The 23770-nt window shown below is 32.6% G+C and overlaps 1 protein-coding gene across 4 annotated transcripts in view; it reads right to left on the bottom strand.

The window, feature by feature from the left end:
• LOC128176075 (MAPK/MAK/MRK overlapping kinase-like) overlaps positions 1-19167 on the bottom strand; it is a 28547-nt gene extending 9380 nt beyond the window's left edge. The window contains exons 1-7 of one of the 4 annotated variants that reach the window (XM_052842132.1): positions 18877-19167; positions 13936-14050; positions 9069-9158; positions 5904-5974; positions 2570-2648; positions 407-455; positions 74-159 (exon numbers count right to left, since the gene is read on the bottom strand). In XM_052842132.1, coding sequence (XP_052698092.1) covers positions 74-159; positions 407-455; positions 2570-2648; positions 5904-5974; positions 9069-9158; positions 13936-14050; positions 18877-19090 — 704 coding nt within the window. In that variant the 5' untranslated portion in view covers positions 19091-19167. Of the gene's footprint in view, positions 1-73; positions 160-406; positions 456-1036; positions 1116-2569; positions 2649-5903; positions 5975-9068; positions 9159-13935; positions 14051-16792; positions 17164-18876 lie in introns of those variants that run through there. The other 3 variants (XM_052842133.1, XM_052842134.1, XM_052842135.1) reach the window with 3 other exon arrangements.
• Between the last annotated feature and the right edge of the window lie 4603 nt (positions 19168-23770).

Below are 23770 nucleotides of genomic sequence, written 5' to 3'. Positions count from 1 at the left end.
ACATAGGTCATATCCTGTTCAAAGTGTTTTTTTAAGAACAAGAGAATTAAAGTGCATATTCCAGAATACTGACCATCGAGTTGAGATATACTCAGTATAAGGCTGTTTTGAGTAGACACTTCGACAAGAACCAAAATCTGCAAGTTTCAGAACATCTTCCTGAAAAAAAGAAATCAAAATAAAATTATAACTATTGGTATATTGTTTGGTATAGAACTGATTTCTATAAATAACCTAGTTTTTAACTGTGATTATATATATATGCAACATATGAATTCAAAATGTACAGACTTTAATCCCTAAGGATATGATCATTGTCATGTGACTAAGTCTAAACCTAGTAACAATTTTTGTAAGAGAGGAGAAACCTACCAATAACATTTTTTTCGAGAGATGAGAAACCTACCCTTATTAAGATATTTTCTGGCTTCACATCCCTGTGAAATATTCCATTCCTACATAGAAGAAGATCAATCATGCAGTAAGTATTTCAAAAACAAAAAATGCATTTAATTCTTAAATATACATTTTGATTTCTGAATATAAGTTCAAATCTATGTAATTCTAGATTTTTTATTGTATAAAATATTAGTGGTGGTAACGTTTTATCAAATTATTTGCTAAAATGTTGAGAATTTCCATTTTTGCATGCAGTTAAGTAAGTTTCAAAAAAGGAGAAAAACAAAATGAAAACTATATAGGAAAGTCCTATGTACTAGGCAAGCATTAATAATATACATGTTATATTAAATGCACAGAAATTTTAATCTTATTTTGTCTAATGATCAAAATAATTTACTTGCTCTAAAATAATCATTGTCACATTTAATTATCACACACACTTATAATTTAATAATAACAAACAGGTCGACTGGTTGCACAAATAAACAAATTTTTTAAAAATATTTCAAACTCTCAAAACATGCTTGACAGGATTTAATCCTTTTTTTCATTCAATCAATTTGGTCATTATTTATACCATCAAAACAATGATAAAGCAGTCACTTTTGATGCAGCCATTTCTACCTGTACATACCTATGGCAATGGTCAACTGATTTACAAAGTTGTAACATGTATTTTTTAACCGTTTTCTCAGGAAGATAGTGACGTTTGTCTGCAAGAAATGTCAGGTACAGGGTGAAACAAAAGAAAACACACACATATGCTCTACTAGTAGCTGATCTAGTGTGAACATTTCTACTAATATCAGTGTCATACAATGTACTAAAGAGCAATGATGTCGAGTAGTGTCAATCATCAGTCTTAAAGCAATTATAAAAATTATGTTATTAAATTGTATTTATATTTTTTTTTAATATGTACATGTACCGGTACATGGACTTTACAAAAATTTATGACAAAAACTGTGTACCAATTTTCATAGCTGACTGAGAGCTGCTACAGCCCTGATTATTGATTTAAGTTTTTGATCAACTTTTAATTTAAAATTCATCTTATGTTGATTTGTACATAAACCAAATATATAAGACTTTCATCACTGGTCACACCATAATATGACTGTTGTTTCCACTTTGATTAAATTGCTTGTGCACAATAAGGCTTAAAAACATTGCTCTTTCATTCACTGTATTGTAGGAAAGAGTGAAGATTCAAGAAAAAATAGAAGTCAACATCTAAAAGAAACACATTTTGAAAACTATCTACGAGTAATTTTATGGGTTTGATCTTTATACCCCCAATATTTTTTCTACTGTTTATACATATATCAATCTTTTGATTACAAGAAGCATATCACCAAGGTACAGTATATATCGTGGCCAGGTAATGAAATATAAGGTAAAACAGACGAGTTTTCTGAATTGATCTTGACAGAGGGCATCGGCACGGATCATCTTGTTAACAACCCAAAACAAAAGAGGAACCCTCCGTAATCTTATCTACCCTGCAATCAAATGACTGCTATCACATCTGCATGAGTTGTTCTTTTCAGAGATTTATTATTTCACTTTTCATGACATGGTACACCATTCTACATTATGAGGCAATATCAGAACTGTGAAATACAATGTACTTTTCCTTGCAACTAGCTGGGATTTAAAACACTGGGGTAACAAAGACTTTAAAAGTTTGGCCACTGTTTGCCGAGGGAAGCAATGGTTCATACACATTGATGATATACTACTTTTTAAAAATGATGCCATTGAATTTGAATAGGAAAAACCAAACAAAATCAAAATCCATACTTTAAATTGAAATAACCTGAATTATTTTTCAACAGAATCTGATGAAGTTAGACAGGGATATTATTTATATGACAGGCTTCATGATATCCAAGAGTGAAAACAACTTGACTACAAAGTGACTATAGACTAAATGACTACTGTGCCAGAATATATGTGTTAGACAAAACTACAGAGAAAGGAACTGATCTAAACTACTTAAAATCTAACCAGTAGCTATTTTTTATATGAGAAATAGGTAGCCTATAAAGCTACAAAGTGCGAACATAGACTAGCTACAGGGTGATGCAAGAGTTGCTATAGGTGCAGGGGTGAGGAGAACAAAGACTTCTTGGAACAGGTGCTTGCGTCAGGTGCTCCGCCTTACCTATGCATATGCTCAACCGATTTAAGAAGTTGATACATATAATGTTTGACTTTTCTTTCTGGTAAATAATGTCTTTTTCCTGAAATCATGCATGGACACATTCAAAACATTAACATGTAGCTATTGCAGCTGAAAACTGTCTGAAAAATAAAAGCGAGATCTTCAATCCGCAAGGACTGCTTCTTGCTATTTTACAGATATAAATTTCTTGCTTTTAACAAAGGAATTTTCAGTAAATAGTTTTTGATAATTAATTTGACTTTTATGAATGCATGAGCTTCTATATCCATATTTTGGTGAAATGAAATACAATGACACAAATGAGGGAATTTAATCTGTTCCCACAGAAGTCAGAAGCCTCCAAAGTCCAACTGCATTAGAGAAATTTCTGTACTTTGCCCTTTAAGGCCCTAAGTTACATGACACTTTAATAAAACGAACATGACTGAGATAGGCAAAAAGAAGGAGGCCAGCGTTCCCCTTTAAATTGTTGACAAAACTTGTTCTATTTAGTATTTATCAAATTCAACCACTTGTGCACACTTCAAGCATGTTTTAGCGCACTTCATACAAGAAGGCTAGTACTTAGTTTTTTTTTTCTGTGAAATGCATTTTGAATTTGTCTTCTCGGTACTTGCATTTACATGTTATGGTCTTATTAATACGACTGGAGAGAGAGAGATAGACCCTGGGACCAGAAAATGTGAGGAGGAAATGATTTCAGCGCTGTATAAAAGACCTTGTCAGTGCTTATGAAGATATTGCTTTTTAACAATGCAGAGAACAGCATTATCACAATCTGATTCACTTTGATCTATTGAAAAAAGGATCTCCATGTTTTCTAAAGAAGGTAAACAACGCCCTGTCTACCAAAAGCATGTACCTGTATTGAACTTGTTACTTATGGTATCTGACATTTTACTATATATTCTGTGAAGCCTAATATTAGGATATGAATATCTTGCCAAATGAAAATTCATTATTTCACAGTTTATTCAATTTAGATTAAATTCGGGAGTTTCTAGGTACATCCTATCACAGTTTTTCACAAGGTTATTATCAAACTCAATTTAGTTCCCTTCTAATAATGCATGGGAATGAGTAATCAGGGTATATGACAATATCAATGGCCATTAAAGGACTTCACAGACAGCCTGAACACGGCAGAAGGTTGGCGAGACACTTTCTGACAGTTTAAGTGCTGATTTCTCTGTTCTAGTTATAAACTATGGCCTCAATTGGTGCTGACTTTTTTTCATTTATTTCCAAATGGAGACCTCCCCAAACAGAAAAAGACATAGCTCAAGCATATAACAAGAGGAAGAAAAAAACACACAGAGATTTCTGCCTGGTCTTATTTTCTTTTCTCTTAACAGTCTTTTTATTTAAATCAATATTTGAATGTGTGATTTGGCATACAGATTGAATCACAACTAGTATGCATGCTAACTTTATCTTGTCTTTTCTTGGGTACTGTAATACCCTTTGCTCCTCCATAAAATTGCAGCGATATGGCAAAATCTATATTCTGGGGTTGGTGAACTAAAGGATATTAAATCCAGAGAGCCTTAAAACCAGCACTAATTGGAGATCTACTAAGCCTTATGTTGTAACATTAAATACTAGTTGCTGTGGAATTCAAAAACTTCAACACATGAGCATACATTCCTTTTAAGTATTTTTACTCATCATTACAAACTACCGGTAATGTATTGTCATAAAGTGATGGTATTTACATACATTATAATCATCAGCCTCCAGATCCCAATAGATTTTATTCAAGTTATATACTCAGTGTACATCTTTTAATATATCTTAATTTCATGTAAAGTCTAATTGTCTGAGAAAGATGCTTTAATGTTAAATGTAATATATTTCCCTTAATTTACTGTAAAACCTTTTGGAGTAGCATTTAATTCTAATGTTGCTATGAACCTAGCTATGGCAATGAGTATACTGGAACATTTTAATGTTTAAAAATTTAAAAGTAATACAATTTGCATCTCATATGTATAGATTTGCCGTTCGCCATACAATTTCAATATTATGTTTCTGGAACTTTTTAATCTGTGAATATGGGTACATCTATGGCATTGCTCTATATAGAAATTGATTATAATTATGGAGCAATGGGGGTTAAATTATCAGAATAACAGCTAGTTTATTCATACAGAATTCTTAAATTTTGAAAAATCTACCATAATAAAATGTCTTCATACTGCATGCTTTTAAATAAAATATTCATTCCTTTGAAACACCCTTAGTTTCAATGACTTTTTCTTCATTGCCAAAGGTAATTTCCTGATACCCCCATGTTAAATGCCTTTTTAATATCTTTAATGTCAATTTCTAAAACAGCAACCCTTCTGAATTTCATCAAAACAATTTTTTCCCCATGAACTCTGGAATATTTGAATTCTTTTAAACAGAAAAAAAACAATTTCTTTATGATGTCGTCTCTTGGAAGCAAAATGACTAGAGTGTTTGTTTATGGTCACCAAGTTATAAATGCTGTATTTTATGTGGGGTTATCAACAAAGTAATACAACCAATAGTAAACATATTAGATATGACATAAAATTCTGTATCACTAAAAAATTACAGCCATGAAGATTTATTGTCTTCAAATTAATAAGACTCATAACGAGGGATATTTGTTGATAGCTTACAAAATAGGAAGTAAAGGCTTCAGGTTTTAACAGCGAATGAATCGAATCAATATACTCGAGCCCCTGTACTTTGGTCCTTAGATAAAAGCAGAGAGAAAATGGTTGGTACCTGCAATCTAGATGTAATAAATACGATTTCTGGGAGTAACTCGCCAACCTTTCAACATATACCACTGTTTATTTCTATTATGATCAAGGTATGTTTAAATGTATTTTAGAGACAGACCCATGCTGAATTATTCATGCAACATCCTTGGTGGCCCTTTCTACAATGGGAGTTTCTCATGTTCTTTCCCATTAAATCCCCCCGACATTGATGGATATGACCAGGAGAACTAGAGAGTATACTCTACAGACAGACAGTACCCACAGGAATCAAATGACCTTCATTTTCTGGTCAATATAACCACTTCTTAATTTTCCCCAAGATTTATAAACTAAATTGCAGTCATAAGATAATTCCCTTCTCAAAATTATATTTTCATGATAATTCTAACAGGAAATATAATTATATATAAGTCTATTTAAATATCCATTTGAAACAGATGTACATTATCATGGCAAAATTTGGGGAAAAATTGCAATAAAATCATGTAATAGCTTTATACACTTATGCAGTATGGAAATCTTAGAATTAGTACAGAACATGTATATGAAATACGTACCTCGTATTAACTCATAGATATTCATATCCATTAATTCACATATAAGGACTAGAGTTCCGGACTTCTTGTCACTGTAATTCAGAGAAAAGTGGTTCTTAGATTTATTATATTAAGTATATGGCTGTTTATATATATATAAACACTATATATGTTTTAATATAAAATAAAACAATTAAATATATAGAGGATATCTATATTGTGTGATTTTATATTTGCTTTATCCAACGAGTTGAAATGGTGTATATATTCGCGAGGCTTGCCGAGCGAATATAACCATTTCAACGAGTTGGATAAAGCAAATATAAAATCACACAATCATAGATGTTCTATTTATCTCATACAATTTGATTTATATTATGAAGCTTTTGAGACAGTCCCTTATGTGACCCGAATTGTTTTTTTTTTCTTCAAAGATTAAAAACGATGATGCAACGTTGTGTTATGCGGCTATTGTGACCTTGCGCAATACAATTTAGTACGTCATTCCTGAGATAAATCTAACCGTTTAAATGTAAAGTTTCACTGAAATAAACCTTAAAATAATTTTTTAGCTCTAAATAATTTTTCTTAGAGCTTATTCACTTGATTAAATGGAAATTCCGAAGAGAAGACTTGAATAATCAAGTTTGTTGACATAACGTTGCACGAAGTTGCGAATGCTCGTTAGTTTGAATTGACTCGAACGAGGAACAGTTGTTGATGTTCTATAAAACAGACACTAGCCTTATGATTCGAAATTAAAGTGAATAAAGATGCTTACTGGTGATGGAATAAACTTCTTATGAAACATTATTTCGGTAAGTTCTTGTATATAAACACAACCAGAGCGCTCTGTTTTCGTCGCGTCGTCAGGATGAACTCCTTGATAGTTAACGTAGTTTGAAGTTTTATAAAAATCACAAAGCAAATTGAAAGTTGGAAGGGGGCTAAACTCATCAAAAATCTGTGGTTACGGTTGTGTATAACTTTCAAAATTGTGGTTACGGTTAATATGTATAAGCCCCCCCCCGCCTTAATTCACAATACCCCCCCCCCCCCCCCCCCCCCCCCGCATTTCCGACGCCTATGCGATGCAGTTATGTGTTTTCCTTCATATTTGTAATTTAAATCTTTGACAAAATCCCTTTTATATCAATTTTTGTAGTAAATAAAGTTATGTTGAAAGTACTAGAGCTTTGTAAAAACATATAGGTCACTGAAGCGTTGAAGCGAGGGGCTGTGTCAAAAATAGTTCGGACCGGAAGTATTTGATATAGCATCACCCGTTTGATATAGCAAAGGTTTATCACACGGGTAATATACACCACACGTATGAGATAAATCACATTATTTTGAACTCCAATTTCTTAAATGATTAAAGCATAAAATATATCAAATACAATAACATGTAAAATATTGGTCAGATAGAATTCAACATAACCGGCCAAGGAACTCAAAAACCCCTACAGAGGATTTCCTCATTTTATTTTAAATTGTGTGTATCTTTCATAAAAATAAGACATTTCTTTCCAACATGAAAGGTTTCATCTGCATGGATTTGTTTAAAACACTCAATATACCCAGTATGTAGACATGCATACTCCTGTATTTAAATAAACCAACAATTGGTCACTTTTGCTAACACAATAACAATGAAATCTTGTAATGGCCAATTATAATTATTATACTTTCATGTTAAATACTGAAATCTGATTGGTTTATAAGACGCAGTTGGTAATCCGTTCTATTACCCTCAGCGTTAGCAACACACTTGGCAAAGCGTAACACAACGAATTATTACATGCGCGTAAATTATGCGCGTACAGTTTGCCGTAGAATTCACTTCATTTCTATATAAAAGCAGTAAAATTTTCTTTAAAATTAAGACATTCAGTATGATAAAATAAATAGTGCCCGTTGTCTTGGGGTGTCAATTTCAACAGTTACCCTCCCAAACAGGCACTATTTATATAATGTGTACATATAATTTATGTTAATCAATAAAAACTATAATCGGCATTTATAAATATTTGGTCAGTCTTGGCTACCCAGTACACACAGGGTTCATAGCACACACAAGATAAACAGAAATGCACATAGTTATTTAGATCAGTCCCTTGAACTCAATCTTATAAGAACCAAAAAGCTTACATATAAAACATTCCTACCACAGTTCATGAATCATTGATACCACCGTGTCAATACATCAATATATCATGCAATTTTAATGCCGCAAACATGATTGTGTATTTTGTTAATTATTGAAAATACCAGTATAGTCAATATTCTGTCTAGAGAATGCCCTACTTTGTTGAGGAGATCTAAGTGTTATTTGTGTCATTATCTTGATGAATGGTACATGTATAACATTTCAAAGAACACAAAGGGAATTTTTTTCCTCAGAAAATACCTATCCATGAATAAATTACTCTTCTGTTGAACATCACTGGCAAAACCAACATGATGCCAGGATTTCTTCTAAAACTTTGTAAAATATTAAACCTTACTGACTAATGGCACAAACTTTAAATATAGGAGACAATGTACATGTAGTCTATAGAGACTCAGAATTATACCCTTAGTTTTTTATGAAAGACATTTTATCAAAAAAAAAAAATGACATATTTGCTATTATTATACTTTCATGTTAAATACTGAAATCTGATTGGTTTAGATGCAGTTGATAATCCGTTCTATTACCCTCAGCGTTAGCAACACACTTAGCAACGGGTAACACAACGAATTGTTACATGCACGTAAATTATGCGTGTACGGTTCGCCGTGGAATTCACGTCATTTCTATAAAAACGCAGTAAAAACATCTATAAAATTAAGACATTCAGTATAATAAAATAAATAGTGCCTGTTTGGAAGGATAACAGTTGAAATTGACACCCCTCGAAAACCATTGTCAACCTCCGCTTCGCGTCGGTTGACAATGGTTTTCTCGGGGTGTCAATTTAAACTGTTACCCTCCCAAACAGGCACTATTTATATACTGTGTTAAACATCTTTGCAAGCCAAGGGTTTTTGGTTGCTCCACTTTCCGCTCTTCTAAAGGGTAGCAGAGAAAACCAAAAACCCTCAGCTTGCGAAGATGGGTGGCTAAGGATAAGAACTTACTTTTTCTTCCTAATGATTTTATGAATCTGATATATTTCAAACAAGTGTATCCAAATGACTTACAATATGACTTCCTGGAGTTCCAGGATATTGGCGTGGGGGCTGAGTCTTCTCATGGCTTGAATTTCCCTTAGATTATTCACTTGTTCTAAACTGGAAATAAAAAAAGAAGAAAACTGTACCAAATGTATCAAAAATATCATATTCATTATCAATAGCTGATCAAATTAAAACACTCCTGCTGCTATGTTTGTACTGTAATCAAATATTTAAGAACAAAATGCTAAGTAAATGTCATATGATGGGATGCGCGCATTAATTTAAAAAAAAATTAGGGGTGGGGGGGTCATCAAAATTTAATTTGGCTATCATTTGCAAATGATAAAATCATTTATTGAAGAAAATAGTAAACTATATATTATGCATGAAACAGAAAACAGAATTGATATACATACGAAAAACTTTAAATAAGTCAGACTGAATAGAAAGTGCATGTTGCTGGGTTGTTGTTTTTTTTTTTCAAAGGTATAATCAAATTAATCTTTTAAGATTTTAAATTTGTCATTTTGTAATCACTGGGATGAGTTTTACATCATTTATTAAATTGAGACAATTTTTTCAAAATTCTGTTGTGGGTGATTAATTCAGTATGATAAAATGTGTCAACTAAGTTCAAAACCAGATACAATTGTTTACTTATTTTATGTTTCCTGTTTGAATAGCGGGCTTCTAGGCCCTACATAGCGACTTTTGTCTGAGAATATTAGGGGAGCAGATACTCTAAACACTGTGTATAGAAACCATTTAAAGAGACTGCTACTTCAGAGGTGGAAGGATCGATCACGGAGAAAAGATTGGAGCAAGTTGACGTTTACGCCGACCAGACAGCAAATAGCTGGTTAAGACCATGACTCAGCAAAACAGACCAATTCCACCCTACTTCCGTACATGAAGAAATTTGGGGTTATGTGGAATGTCTTAATTAGATCTTATCTTGTAGATTTAATCTTGTTATTGATTAAGTTTGAATATGTTAAGCTAAAAAGGCATGCATGAGGATAAAACCTGAACTCTAGGCTACAGTAGTATTTCCTTGTTCATGATTTTTATAGGTTTTGGAACTTACTGAGAATCTCCTTAATTACTTTATACGGTATTAATGTACATGCACAAGAGAACACAAACTTTGAGTGACATAGAGATCAGTCATAAATGTCCAATGCATTCTGAAATATCTATCAGAATTTAGACTTCGAGTGTGTATAGACTAACCCCCCAACCCCCCCAACAAACATGTACACTTTAATTTAGAACTATTTTAACAAGAGCTTGGACTTTGGGTAGTAGTGTCAAACAGCAATGTGACGTAAGCCTGTCTATTTCATTGCTTGCCACTCAGCCATGGTTCTTTGAAATCAACAAGAATTGTCTGGCTTTTGAGCTAAGACTAAGCAATCGGTGCATATTTCGCTTGAAACCGTGTCATTTTCAACTTGTTTTGACGCAAGAAATAGATAGCTACGTCCATCCGAAAGTCCAAGGTCTTGTTAAATTGGTTCTAACAAGACTCAATCACTAACAAAATTTCAATTAGACACCTAACAAAATAATTTATAAAACTGAAATTCTTTAATCAAAGGAAACTAAAAATTTTACCAACAAACCTTAATAAACCACTATCTCTAAACCTATGATAACAAATTGTTTTTCTATCCACAAACAACTAAAAACCAAATACAATGTATTAAGCTCTGAAATCTTAGCAAAAATATACAAAATATACTTCAAGAGCAGACAGAAGCAAATGTAGTGAGGGTTGTGGAAATAAAAGACTAAAGGTCAGCAAGTACCCATGTACATGTATGTGGATGAACCAATTTAATCATAATTAATGTTAATCATATATACTTAACCACAAAATCCACAGCATTGCATGACAAGACCATTTTTTTAGTGTTAATGAATTGGATCATTTAAATTTCAGCATTGAAAATTCATAAACGGCTCAATTGGTGTGATCAAAGAATTGACTATCAACAGGTATTTACTACTAATGTTACATTTAAATATCAACACAGAATCTGAGGTTTACCAAAGGAGACTTTAACTACTTCTGAATTGAGAATTGAATTTACATGTAGAAATACCATCAGGACCCCATTAATCTTTTGTACAAAAGGAAAGAGCTCTAGCGAGGACTCAAAATTTCCATTAGGACTGGTATTGAATATTCTTTATACGCTAATGACAAAAACACAATATTTCGACTATCTGTTCAATCTACCAGTTTATAATTATATATTTCCATAATGATTTAAGAAAAATATGTGAACTGATATATGTAAATAAGTGCATTAAGGGTATTAACAAATTCCCATTATATATATTGATGAACTCATTGCACTGGCAGATTCCATATTTATAATAGAGAAGCCCAAGGCACATATAAATACCACAAATCAACCAGATCATAAGATTTTCCGTTATTTTTTACAGCCAATAAAATAAGGTCCAATATTGGCTCTTTCCTAGCTCTAACAATTCTTTTTCTGATTTTGTACAGAGTACATATATCTTAGGTCTCTGAGAAATGGATCAAAGTACATGTAATAATTTTTTTCTTTTACATAATCATCCATACATGTAGATAGCTAGCCCCTAGAATAGTGTATGCTTAAAAAAGAGCAGATCTTTTGCAAACATTAGTTAATGCTTGATTAACGTGTGTTACAGTATAGATCTTTACAAATAAACAATTAATAATCTCTATACAATCAAGCTCAACATTTTTCTGATAAATTTTTGCTTACAATAGCAATGAATTAAATGTGCACACAATAAATGAATTTGTATTCATTTGCTGCATTATGGCTGCGTACAATTGCAATAAATGCACCTTTGTCTTCAAGAGTATCTTCAAAGAGATATGAAGTTTATGCTGTAAGTTCTCAAAACTTGTCAAAACGGAACTTGATCCCAGACCTCCTGGCTGAGATAAATTTACAAACTAAAGGGTCGTGCTTGCTGAAGATTTGGTCCCACAAACCCACGACTAGGACCGCTGGGTGTTAAAAGACGCATGCTGATTTTGTCAAAACTTCTATACTTGATACTCTCCCATGATTAATCTCACGAGATAGCAAAAAATTCAGCAAGGTCTTCAAACTCAAGACAATAGCAACATTTTCTGATTGGATCTTTGCCACTATTTCATGCTGTATGACGGTAGATCGACACAGATTCTATTTCCCAGTATTTCCCAATCAAGTACATGCAGCACCTCTAATTGTAATTTTGAAACAGCCAATATGTTTCAGCGGCAACCATGCATGATTGGACATTGCATGATATGATCTAATCAAAGTGTTTCGTTAAGAAAAATTGCAATAAACACATGGGTATTCTTATATTCCTAAATTTATCTTTATCGAAAAGACATCAGGAATTGGAAATAGATTTTTCTATGGTCATAATATTTATTCAATGTATCTTATTAATAAGTGAAATGTATAATGTGAAATTTCCCATTTATTACACCATTAAATTAATTTAAAAGTACAAATCTAAAAATTCTATAGATTGACACAATAGTCAGTGAGGAGGCAGAAGAAGTAGATAATTATTTTGAATAACCGTTCCGTGATTATTGATATGACATTATTCACTGTTCAGAACTAATCAGACATTTATAGAATCATAAATTTCCTTCTTTTTTGAATACAACACTATTACACAGCATGAAATCATATTGATAGCAAAACTATTATTATCATTACTCCAATTCAAAAGCAAATCTGAATCGTAAACCACCACTCTTTATAAATTAAACATCGGGTGTCCTTCTCAAGTCTCTAATAGAGCTTAGCAGGCATTCTATTAATTCTGGGGTTTTTTCTTCAATCAATATCCAATGAAAAAAGCTGTACGTTTCATTCTCCCTTATAGATGGCAAACAGGAAAAGAGGGCCTAATTCTGTTGGTCACTTGCAAATTTTTGGATAATCAATGGCCAAACATTTACACAGATAACTGACATTCTTGACAAGGACTTAGTAACTGTTGTTTGACTTTCGCAGAGGAGCTGATAACAAAAAATTGGGGGGAAAGGAACCCTAGACCCTAACCTGTCTTTGGATGATCCAAGTCAATTACTGGTCCCAATATCTGTCAACAAGATGATAATACAAATGATCGTGAGATAGAAATCTCTCTGACACCCTAACTACCTGGTACAGGTGTTCAGGATATACCTGACTTAGAGTTAAGGTGTAACGGAACATGTTGGAGTACCACTGGCATACAACTGCTTGTTGATTATTTGATAACAATCCAGGTCATCCTACTTATTTTGTTAGCTAGATTGGAAAGTTTCTTGTAGAGTATGATATATCTCAGTAACAAACAAAAATTGGGAGTTCAAATCACAAATGAAACACGTACAATATGCTTGTCCAATGTGTCACCCTTTGGATGCTGAATAATACATTTTTTCCAAACATTCTGTATGGGTGTTCTTTACTAAGCAAAACACTTGCAGTATCCCTCTAAGTCTTAAATCTCATTGACAAATAGGATTCTGTCCTATATACTCGAATCTATGAATAAAGTTTTTGGAATTCTATTATAACATTAAAAAGATTTATGTAACCTGGTAACTGCTTCGTTATTTATTTTCAAAGTTTTCAAAGAAAGCTACAATTTGCCAAAGTCAGTGATAAGATACTGCATGTAAATATGAAGGAAATTAAAGCATACTTTGTCTCACCTTTGCTAAATAAATGTCAGAGTCGCTTACTGTCAAATCAGACATTTGTCTAGCAAAGATGACTTTTGAATGCATTTAGATTTTTTCAATGTGCTACGTAAGATTACAGCACTGATTTGAAAGAAAACATCCCAAGAACACAGTAGAAAATTTTGCTGAACTTACCTGTCATAAGTTTGTTTCATCTTTTTGCAGGCCCAATATGAGCCTTCTTTTAAATGTTGGCATTTTAGAACCTCGGAAAAGGTCCCCTCACCCTTTTTCCCTAAGATTCGGTACTCTGGAAAAAGAAAATTTTTCATAATATGAACACCATTGCTCTATTGCAAGTTAAAGTTTAAAGCCAAACTCTTGAAACTTGAATTAAACACACCTTAACACTCTAAGCCCAATCAAAATATTTAAAATCAGAAACTATTACTGTACATGTATAAAGAAACATTTAGCATATCCAGGCCAAGGACTTAATTCTCAATTTGTTGCATACATACAATGGCAGCAATGTATTGTTGACATACTTCTGGGGTACTAAAAAGTAATAATCAATAATCTTTATATTCTCTAGTGTTTGATTAAAAAGATCATTTAATTCATGTGATCGGAAATCGTGAGTACTGGTATATGTCAATGTTCATATAAAAATCATGAAATTGATATTATATAGCCTCGCTGTTTGCTAGTTGAACTCGTACCCAATGAACCATTTTACATTCAAGTTACCATTCAACCACCACAGATTCCTAATAATATATCATATATCATGAATCTTCTTAATGAATTTACATATTATCTAACAGCTTTGCCTTCCCTAGAATAAGTCTAAGCATTGTCAAACACAGAAAAATTGATTTCTGTTCAGAAAATTCCATTATCGTCTCCATGTACATGTACCTGTAATCCATCTTTCTACAAGATATGCAAAGAACAGGTGTCTACAAGGCAGCTATCTTCAGGAGGGGGTAAATAGGTACATGTTAATGCACCTCAGGAAAAAATACACGTACAATATTTTAAAGCTTATGATTGGCTGTCAAGCAGTACGTTATTCACTGTTTAGAACTACTAAGTCTAATATGTTATAATGTAAAAATCATCACAGTTTGTTGCCTTCAATTAATTTAAACACATAAATCATGATAAAGAGTTAACTTATTTGAAAGGAACATTATCTTTTTATTAATTCAGGTTTAATTTAGAATTTGAAATTCACATTCATTCAATATGAAAACAATCTAGATAAACACCACACCTTACTATACTATTATATGATGCAATACTATAGAGTTAATTAATATTGTAGTTTTATCAATTTTTAGCACAAATTTTTGAAATTTTTTTTTGCAGAGTTGATCCACAAAATTAAGTGGTTTTTTAAATCAAAATTAAAAACACAACCATAATTTGTATAACGGTAGGCAGAGCCATTGTCCAAGAATTCACAAACCCTCTCAACTGTCATTGTCTCAAGCCATGGTTTGGAGTCAGCATAGTTCTCACTTACCAGTAGCTGAATATTGACAAAGGCAAATCAAAGGCAATATTGGACCAGAAAGCCAATATATAAGTACTGATCTGTGTATATATAATTATGGCTGATTCTTGACTACTATAACAGAAAAGGGAGAGCAATTCTTCATCACTGGGGACTGATCCGCAGTCGTACAGTTCAGCCTCAGGAACATTGTCACAAGGCAAAAAGCTCCAGACCAAACAGAATAGTCTGTGTAATTGTTCATACTTCTACTTTTTACCCCATTGCACAATACTTTTACACCCTGAGAGAAGTGTTTCAATTATCACCATTACAAACAAGATATTTTTTGTTTTATATTACACAAATGTCATACGGCAAACTCAAAGTTAATATTGTATTAATAACCAGTTTAGAATAACTACTGGTAGATATTAACAAAACAGTAAATAATAAAAAAAATGGGACATCATCAAATATAATATGTCCCAAACAACCTTAACACCCACCCACTATGTGTTGCAAAGGAAAAGAAAATATACTGGCCTAAGACCAATTCTTGCAAAGTTCCATTTCTTCCAAGTGCATTTGTTATGTCTCTTTTTTTATATAATTTTATGTATTGATAAAATGATTAAATAGTGCACGTACTGGCAAAAAATTGTACTCATAGTGTCACTGGGTTGACAGGTGTGTGACTGTCAGTTAGAGCACTGGTACGGTATGCCAGTAGCCCTGGGTTCAAATCCCAGTTGAGACTTGACTTTTCATTACCTATTACATTTGGTGCCCAAGGTATAAAACCCACAGGCCAGGAATATGCTTAATATAGCATTTCTGTACTCTCAGAATTTGGGTACAAATTTCAAAAAGAGGGGGAGAATGTCACAGGGTTAACAGGTGTGACTGTCAGTCAATATATCAGGTCTCAATAGCTCAGTGGATAGAGTGCTGGCACGGTACACCAGAGGCCCTGGGTTCGAGTCCCGGTTGTGACTTCACTTTTCACCAACTGTTACAATAATATTTGGTAAAAATTGGTCCAAGGCCAGTATATAGTAACTGATCAAAAACATGAAGAGGGCTCTGCAATTATTTCCTCAAGCTTTTTTTTCATGAATATCACTTAGGCCTTCATCTCAAAACACTCAAACTAACCATGCATGTATTCCTATATTTCATATATGTATTCCAGGAACATGAGGAATTTTACAGTTCTAGTTTGTTCCAGATGTAAAAAAATCAAAATTTATGTTCAAAAGTCAAACTATCAATGCAAGAAAACAATTAAACTATTAAGAACTATCAACAGTCATAACTAATGTACCCACAGAATGCTGCCAGGATTTCCTCTATTCTCTTAAGAAACGAAAACGCCCATTCCGTTTAAAAGTTAAATGAAAACACGAATAACACTAATAAATTCAGTGAAAGTAAGAACTATCTTTGTCAAAAACAGTGGATAAATCCCCTACAAATACTAAAAACGATAATGTTTCTGATTATTCATGTACTGTTGTTTGACTTGACTACCTGATTTACTCTACTTACTTTGCAATACAAGGTTCATCCAGACACAAATTGGATGTCATCCACAATTAAACCAGGCGAACACAAGAAAATCTATCCAACGTATTCGTAACAACACTTCCGATGAAACCATTCCGTCCCATTCATACTTTATTCAACAGTTTCGAACAACACTTGACATGTCAAACAGCAGCGAAGGCCAAGCTCTTTTTTTACAAACGTTTTAGTGACCTGGATACACAAGAAATATTTTGCCAAGAAGAACGTAGAATGTTCATTCCACCCGTAAATCGACTCGAAGTTTAAAATAGTGTATTGAATTTTCAAAAATATCACACTAGCTGCACTTGTTTCTTTTCCTCAATCCTATCAATTTGATTTTTATTCTAACTGCAATATATATATACCCCTTGGAAGGCCTCAACAGGTACCCCATTTTGGTAATGATCAGGGGGAATTTTCCCCATCAATGTTCATTTTGTTCTAATCGTCACGTACATGTGAATATTTTACAAATTTCAAAATAATGTTATTCTTTGATTTCTATTACATGTAAGTGTTTATAATTTAGCCTTTTTATACGGAATAACATAACACTTTTCTATTTTATCAGCGCCATGAACTTAGTTTACATAATTGCTATGGTGACTTTGCTTATCTACTGTTACTCATCAAACATAAACATGATGATAAACACATTTTTCACAGTACACAGTGAGCTCTGTTATTATGAAGTTATGAGATTTAATTAATTATAAATGTAAAAAGTTTTAAAATACGTCATTTTTTATGTGTGTAAAAAATATTTATAGGCCTTTAATTAATACTGTACACACATATAGAACTTTACGATATAACGTTAGTATTTATCTTTTTATCTTTATTTTGATTAGACATAAATTAAGGTTTAAGTTTGTTCAGACTGATTTAAAGTTTAAGTAATAAGTTCATCAATATACAGAGATGTAAATAGGGAAGGAGAATTGGCTGAAATAATAATCATTATAGTTTTTATTTTTGACAGGTCAAACATTTGAATAAGACCGTCGGAGTTATCCAACTTTGATCAGAGAGAGAGAGAGAGAGAGAGAGAGAGAGAGAGAGAGAGAGAGAGAGAGAGAGAGAGAGAGAGAGAGAGATCTATAACAGTTATTTTTCGCAATGGGTGCCTAAATTCAAATTTAAAATTCATATTATGACGTACATTACAGTACTCCTTCATGAATAAGAATATTGAAAAAGAACAAGTATATGCTTGAGGACTATAGAGTTATAAGACCTGGCTTGGTCTTGCAAGCTACATGTATCCCAAGAGGCTTGATATCCCTGTTTTATTACATCAAGCCACGGCCCGGAGTCAGCACAATTCTCCCCTACCCCGATCAGAGTGGATAGGGTCGAGCTTATTGGCCATGGTTTGCGGCGATGGTTTTATAATTGCTCATTTCAAGTCCGAATTTCTAAGATTTCTTTGAAAGAGACGTACGTCCATAAAAGTGTGGTGCGCTTTGACATTCAGTTATTTGAAATATTTCTTATAAACTTAAGTGTCAGAATATCAATATTATAAGCATCTAACACAGGTACTTGGCGATAATTATCAATTTAAAAATTTCTTCTTATATTTAATGATTTACTTTACTTATTATAATTATTGTTGAAGTACTGGAAATTATAGACATGTAAAAAGATTTGTCTAGAACGTCAAGTGTATGGAGTACCACTGAGTGTATAACCACAATTTTCCGAAGAACCTAGATAACTAGATTAGATATCTCAGATAACTTGGGTAGATATCTCAGATTAATTGGTCAGATTTCCACCTCAGCACTTTCTAACCAATCATCCTTTTGTCTTCTACGCTATGCTTTGCGATAATACATCTTATACGGAAGGGATTGTGTTAAAGGTGGATAAGCTTAAAAAATACAACACTTTTATTTCTTCACATACGTCTAAAAATCGTTCATGAATTTAGAATATAACATTCATTGCTAGCCATGTTCTAAATTTTAAATTTCACCATTTTAACCCACGGTATATAAACTCAAATTCATAACATTTAGTTCTACAAAACAAACGTGTACATTAAATGGGCATCATACCTCCAATAGTGACGAACTTGCTTGGATCCTTCAGGGTTTTGATGGACAGTTTGCTCTTCTCTTTGTCCTTCTTGGGTTTTGGCGGTGGTTCCTCATTTTCTATTTTTTCGGATCTCTCTGTCGTTTTCTCCGTTTTCGTGTCATCATCCTCTGAATCCGATACTCCACCCAAATCCAAATTGAACTTAAAATTGAGTTTATCAACCTTCGTCATGGAGACGTTTTACCTTTCGGAGGAACTACATATTCGGCCATGTTATTACACTCGTTTCTAACTCGTCAACCATTTTTATTAAACTTTCTAAATTTCATAATCTATGCCATACAGAGCCCCCAATCTTATTCAGCCGTAATCCTCACTAAGCGCATTTAGTTCCATGGATTTCTTTTGCCTCTGTGTTTGCCACATTCATAATAAAGAACGGATTAATGCGTTCATATTTTATTTAATAAACTATAAGATATATATATTTCAAAGCAATGCGTGGCACAATTAAAAGAAACCTCATTAAAGGTCATTATTCTATATAAAACTGGATGAATACTTTAATTAAGTAAAAAAAAAAAGGATGATGTTTTCCCTGGAATCTTTGTGCTGTGTTGTTTGTTTGTTTGTTTTTGTTTTTGTTTTTTGGTGATCAAACACCTGTAAATGAGGTTTGCTAAATGAACAATGTAAAAGCACCTTGCATCTTTGAATCGACCCTAAAAAAAAACCGATGTATACAAATATGATTTTACAGCTCAATACCGGATAGAATCTACTCATTATCAATCATATCAATGTGAATTTTCACTTCAAAATATCCAATTAAGTTTGATAGATTTTTATACCGGAAATCCCGATTTTCTTTTTTTTTTTTTAAATGTGTGTTAAGTAAAGTCATTTGAATTTTCTGAAATTGCAACCCCATATTTCTATTTGTTATTTTGTTGTTAAAGAATAAGATAATTGATTAAATTGGATTTGTTTTTTATGTAAAAAAAAAAAAAACCCTTAAGGTCAACTGATATGGAATTTCAGGCTGTTTTAAAGAATAATCTTTAGTATACATTGTCGCATACCACGACCAATTATCATCTGGCCCGGTAGTACCGCGAGCTATCATGTACCGTATATATCCGGACTAAGTCTAAAATCGGTGGTTTCGCGATCGGGGGATTATTATTACTATTTATTACCTAATCAAAGGGATTTTGTTGTTTTATTACATATTAAATATTTGCGTCTATTTTGAACTGCCGGTCAATAGACTGCGATCTATTAGACCGCCGGTCAATAGTCTTCGATCTATTGGACCGCCGGTCAATAGACTGCGATCTATTGACCGCCGGTCAATAGACTGCGATCTGTTGGACCGGCAACGTATTTCAGAACGCTGGTATGTTAATGTTACATCCTTTCAATAGTGGTAAATTAGCGGACGAATACCATTTTATTCTTGAATGTAGATTTTTTTTAACTTTACGTAAGCAATTTCTATGTACCAAGTATTTTCAAAAACCAAGTACATTAAAATTTAGGGAACTGCTGATGACAACGAACATCAAAACATTGAAAAAATTAAGCTCTTTTATATTGAATATCCAAGAGCAATTCTGCTGTCCAGCCTAAACTATATTAGCATTTATTATTATTATTACTCTCCGCGTATTGAACACCAATGAAACATTGTATTAAATTTTTATATGATGATCTATTTTTTTTTTCTACCACTTTTTGTATTATTACTATTTTTTCTTCTCTTACTTACTTATGCTTACTAACATATGTAATACTATGTTGTATTATAATTTATATATAATTTATTAGACCCTTGACATCACAATTTAATGTAAATATGTTATTGTACCTCATGTACCATTGTATGATAATGGTTTGAGAGAATAAATTGAATTGAATCAATAGTTCTCATGGAATGTATATTCCTTTACATAGACGCTGTTTTTAGTACTTGGTGAAACCAAATTCAATGTTATCAAAATGGAGTATCAAATAATCAATAGTTTTAAAGCCTAATATAAGGTAAAAGACTACATGTATTTAAAATCTAATAGGTTGAAGATTCCCCCTTCTTTGTGTAAACTATTAAATTGAGATGTTGTAATGCATGCAACAGGTTTTGTGCATGTAAAAGATGAAAAAAAAAAATCTTAGTATATTGCATAATGGCTCGAAAATCATCTGCAATATGCAAATTGTAAACCCCGAAAACTAAAAAAGGAATTAGGTAATAAAATAATTATTTATCGCTTGAACAGTCAATAGACCAGAATTTTTTCCCTTGGTGCAAGGAACAGCTCAGTATGATCTATTGCCCTCGGCCGTTGGCCTCGGGCAATAGATCATACTGAGCTGTTCCCTGCACCTCGGGAAAATATTCTGGTCTATTGACTGCTAAAGCATTAAATAATTGTATATTATTACCTAATCAAAGGGATTTTGTTGTTTTATTACATATTAAATATTTGCGTCTATTTTGAACTGCCGGTCAATAGACTGCGATCTATTAGACCGCCGGTCAATAGTCTTCGATCTATTGGACCGCCGGTCAATAGACTGCGATCTATTGACCGCCGGTCAATAGACTGCGATCTGTTGGACCGGCAACGTATTTCAGAACGCTGGTATGTTAATGTTACATCCTTTCAATAGTGGTAAATTAGCGGACGAATACCATTTTATTCTTGAATGTAAATTTTTTTTAACTTTACGTAAGCAATTTCTATGTACCAAGTATTTTCAAAAACCAAGTACATTAAAATTTAGGGAACTGCTGATGACAACGAACATCAAAACATTGAAAAAATTAAGCTCTTTTATATTGAATATCCAAGAGCAATTCTGCTGTCCAGCCTAAACTATATTAGCATTTATTATTATTATTACTCTCCGCGTATTGAACACCAATGAAACATTGTATTAAATTTTTATATGATGATCTATTTTTTTTTTCTACCACTTTTTGTATTATTACTATTTTTTCTTCTCTTACTTACTTATGCTTACTAACATATGTAATACTATGTTGTATTATAATTTATATATAATTTATTAGACCCTTGACATCACAATTTAATGTAAATATGTTATTGTACCTCATGTACCATTGTATGATAATGGTTTGAGAGAATAAATTGAATTGAATCAATAGTTCTCATGGAATGTATATTCCTTTACATAGACGCTGTTTTTAGTACTTGGTGAAACCAAATTCAATGTTATCAAAATGGAGTATCAAATAATCAATAGTTTTAAAGCCTAATATAAGGTAAAAGACTACATGTATTTAAAATCTAATAGGTTGAAGATTCCCCCTTCTTTGTGTAAACTATTAAATTGAGATGTTGTAATGCATGCAACAGGTTTTGTGCATGTAAAAGATGAAAAAAAAAATCTTAGTATATTGCATAATGGCTCGAAAATCATCTGCAATATGCAAATTGTAAACCCCGAAAACTAAAAAAGGAATTAGGTAATAAAACAATTATTTATCGCTTGAACAGTCAATAGACCAGAATTTTTTCCCTTGGTGCAAGGAACAGCTCAGTATGATCTATTGCCCTCGGCCGTTGGCCTCGGGCAATAGATCATACTGAGCTGTTCCCTGCACCTCGGGAAAATATTCTGGTCTATTGACTGCTAAAGCATTAAATAATTGTATATTATTACCTAATCAAAGGGATTTTGTTGTTTTATTACATATTGAATATTTGCGTCTATTTTGAACTGCCGGTCAATAGAATGCGATCTATTAGACCGCCGGTCAATAGTCTTCGATCTATTGGACCGCCGGTCAATAGACTGCGATCTATTGACCGCCGGTCAATAGACTGCGATCTGTTGGACCGGCAACGTATTTCAGAACGCTGGTATGTTAATGTTACATCCTTTCAATAGTGGTAAATTAGCGGACGAATACCATTTTATTCTTGAATGTAAATTTTTTTTAACTTTACGTAAGCAATTTCTATGTACCAAGTATTTTCAAAAACCAAGTACATTAAAATTTAGGGAACTGCTGATGACAACGAACATCAAAACATTGAAAAAATTAAGCTCTTTTATATTGAATATCCAAGAGCAATTCTGCTGTCCAGCCTAAACTATATTAGCATTTATTATTATTATTACTCTCCGCGTATTGAACACCAATGAAACATTGTATTAAATTTTTATATGATGATCTATTTTTTTTTTTCTACCACTTTTTGTATTATTACTATTTTTTCTTCTCTTACTTACTTATGCTTACTAACATATGTAATACTATGTTGTATTATAATTTATATATAATTTATTAGACCCTTGACATCACAATTTAATGTAAATATGTTATTGTACCTCATGTACCATTGTATGATAATGGTTTGAGAGAATAAATTGAATTGAATCAATAGTTCTCATGGAATGTATATTCCTTTACATAGACGCTGTTTTTAGTACTTGGTGAAACCAAATTCAATGTTATCAAAATGGAGTATCAAATAATCAATAGTTTTAAAGCCTAATATAAGGTAAAAGACTACATGTATTTAAAATCTAATAGGTTGAAGATTCCCCCTTCTTTGTGTAAACTATTAAATTGAGATGTTGTAATGCATGCAACAGGTTTTGTGCATGTAAAAGATGAAAAAAAAAATCTTAGTATATTGCATAATGGCTCGAAAATCATCTGCAATATGCAAATTGTAAACCCCGAAAACTAAAAAAGGAATTAGGTAATAAAACAATTATTTAACGCTTGAACAGTCAATAGACCAGAATTTTTTCCCTTGGTGCAAGGAACAGCTCAGTATGATCTATTGCCCTCGGCCGTTGGCCTCGGGCAATAGATCATACTGAGCTGTTCCCTGCACCTCGGGAAAATATTCTGGTCTATTGACTGCTAAA

The sequence above is a fragment of the Crassostrea angulata genome, chromosome 3, assembly GCF_025612915.1.
Source record: "Crassostrea angulata isolate pt1a10 chromosome 3, ASM2561291v2, whole genome shotgun sequence".
Lineage (NCBI taxonomy): Eukaryota > Metazoa > Mollusca > Bivalvia > Ostreida > Ostreidae > Magallana > Magallana angulata.
Note: the sequence above shows the minus strand (reverse complement) of the source record. Positions and strands in the feature narration are given on the sequence as shown.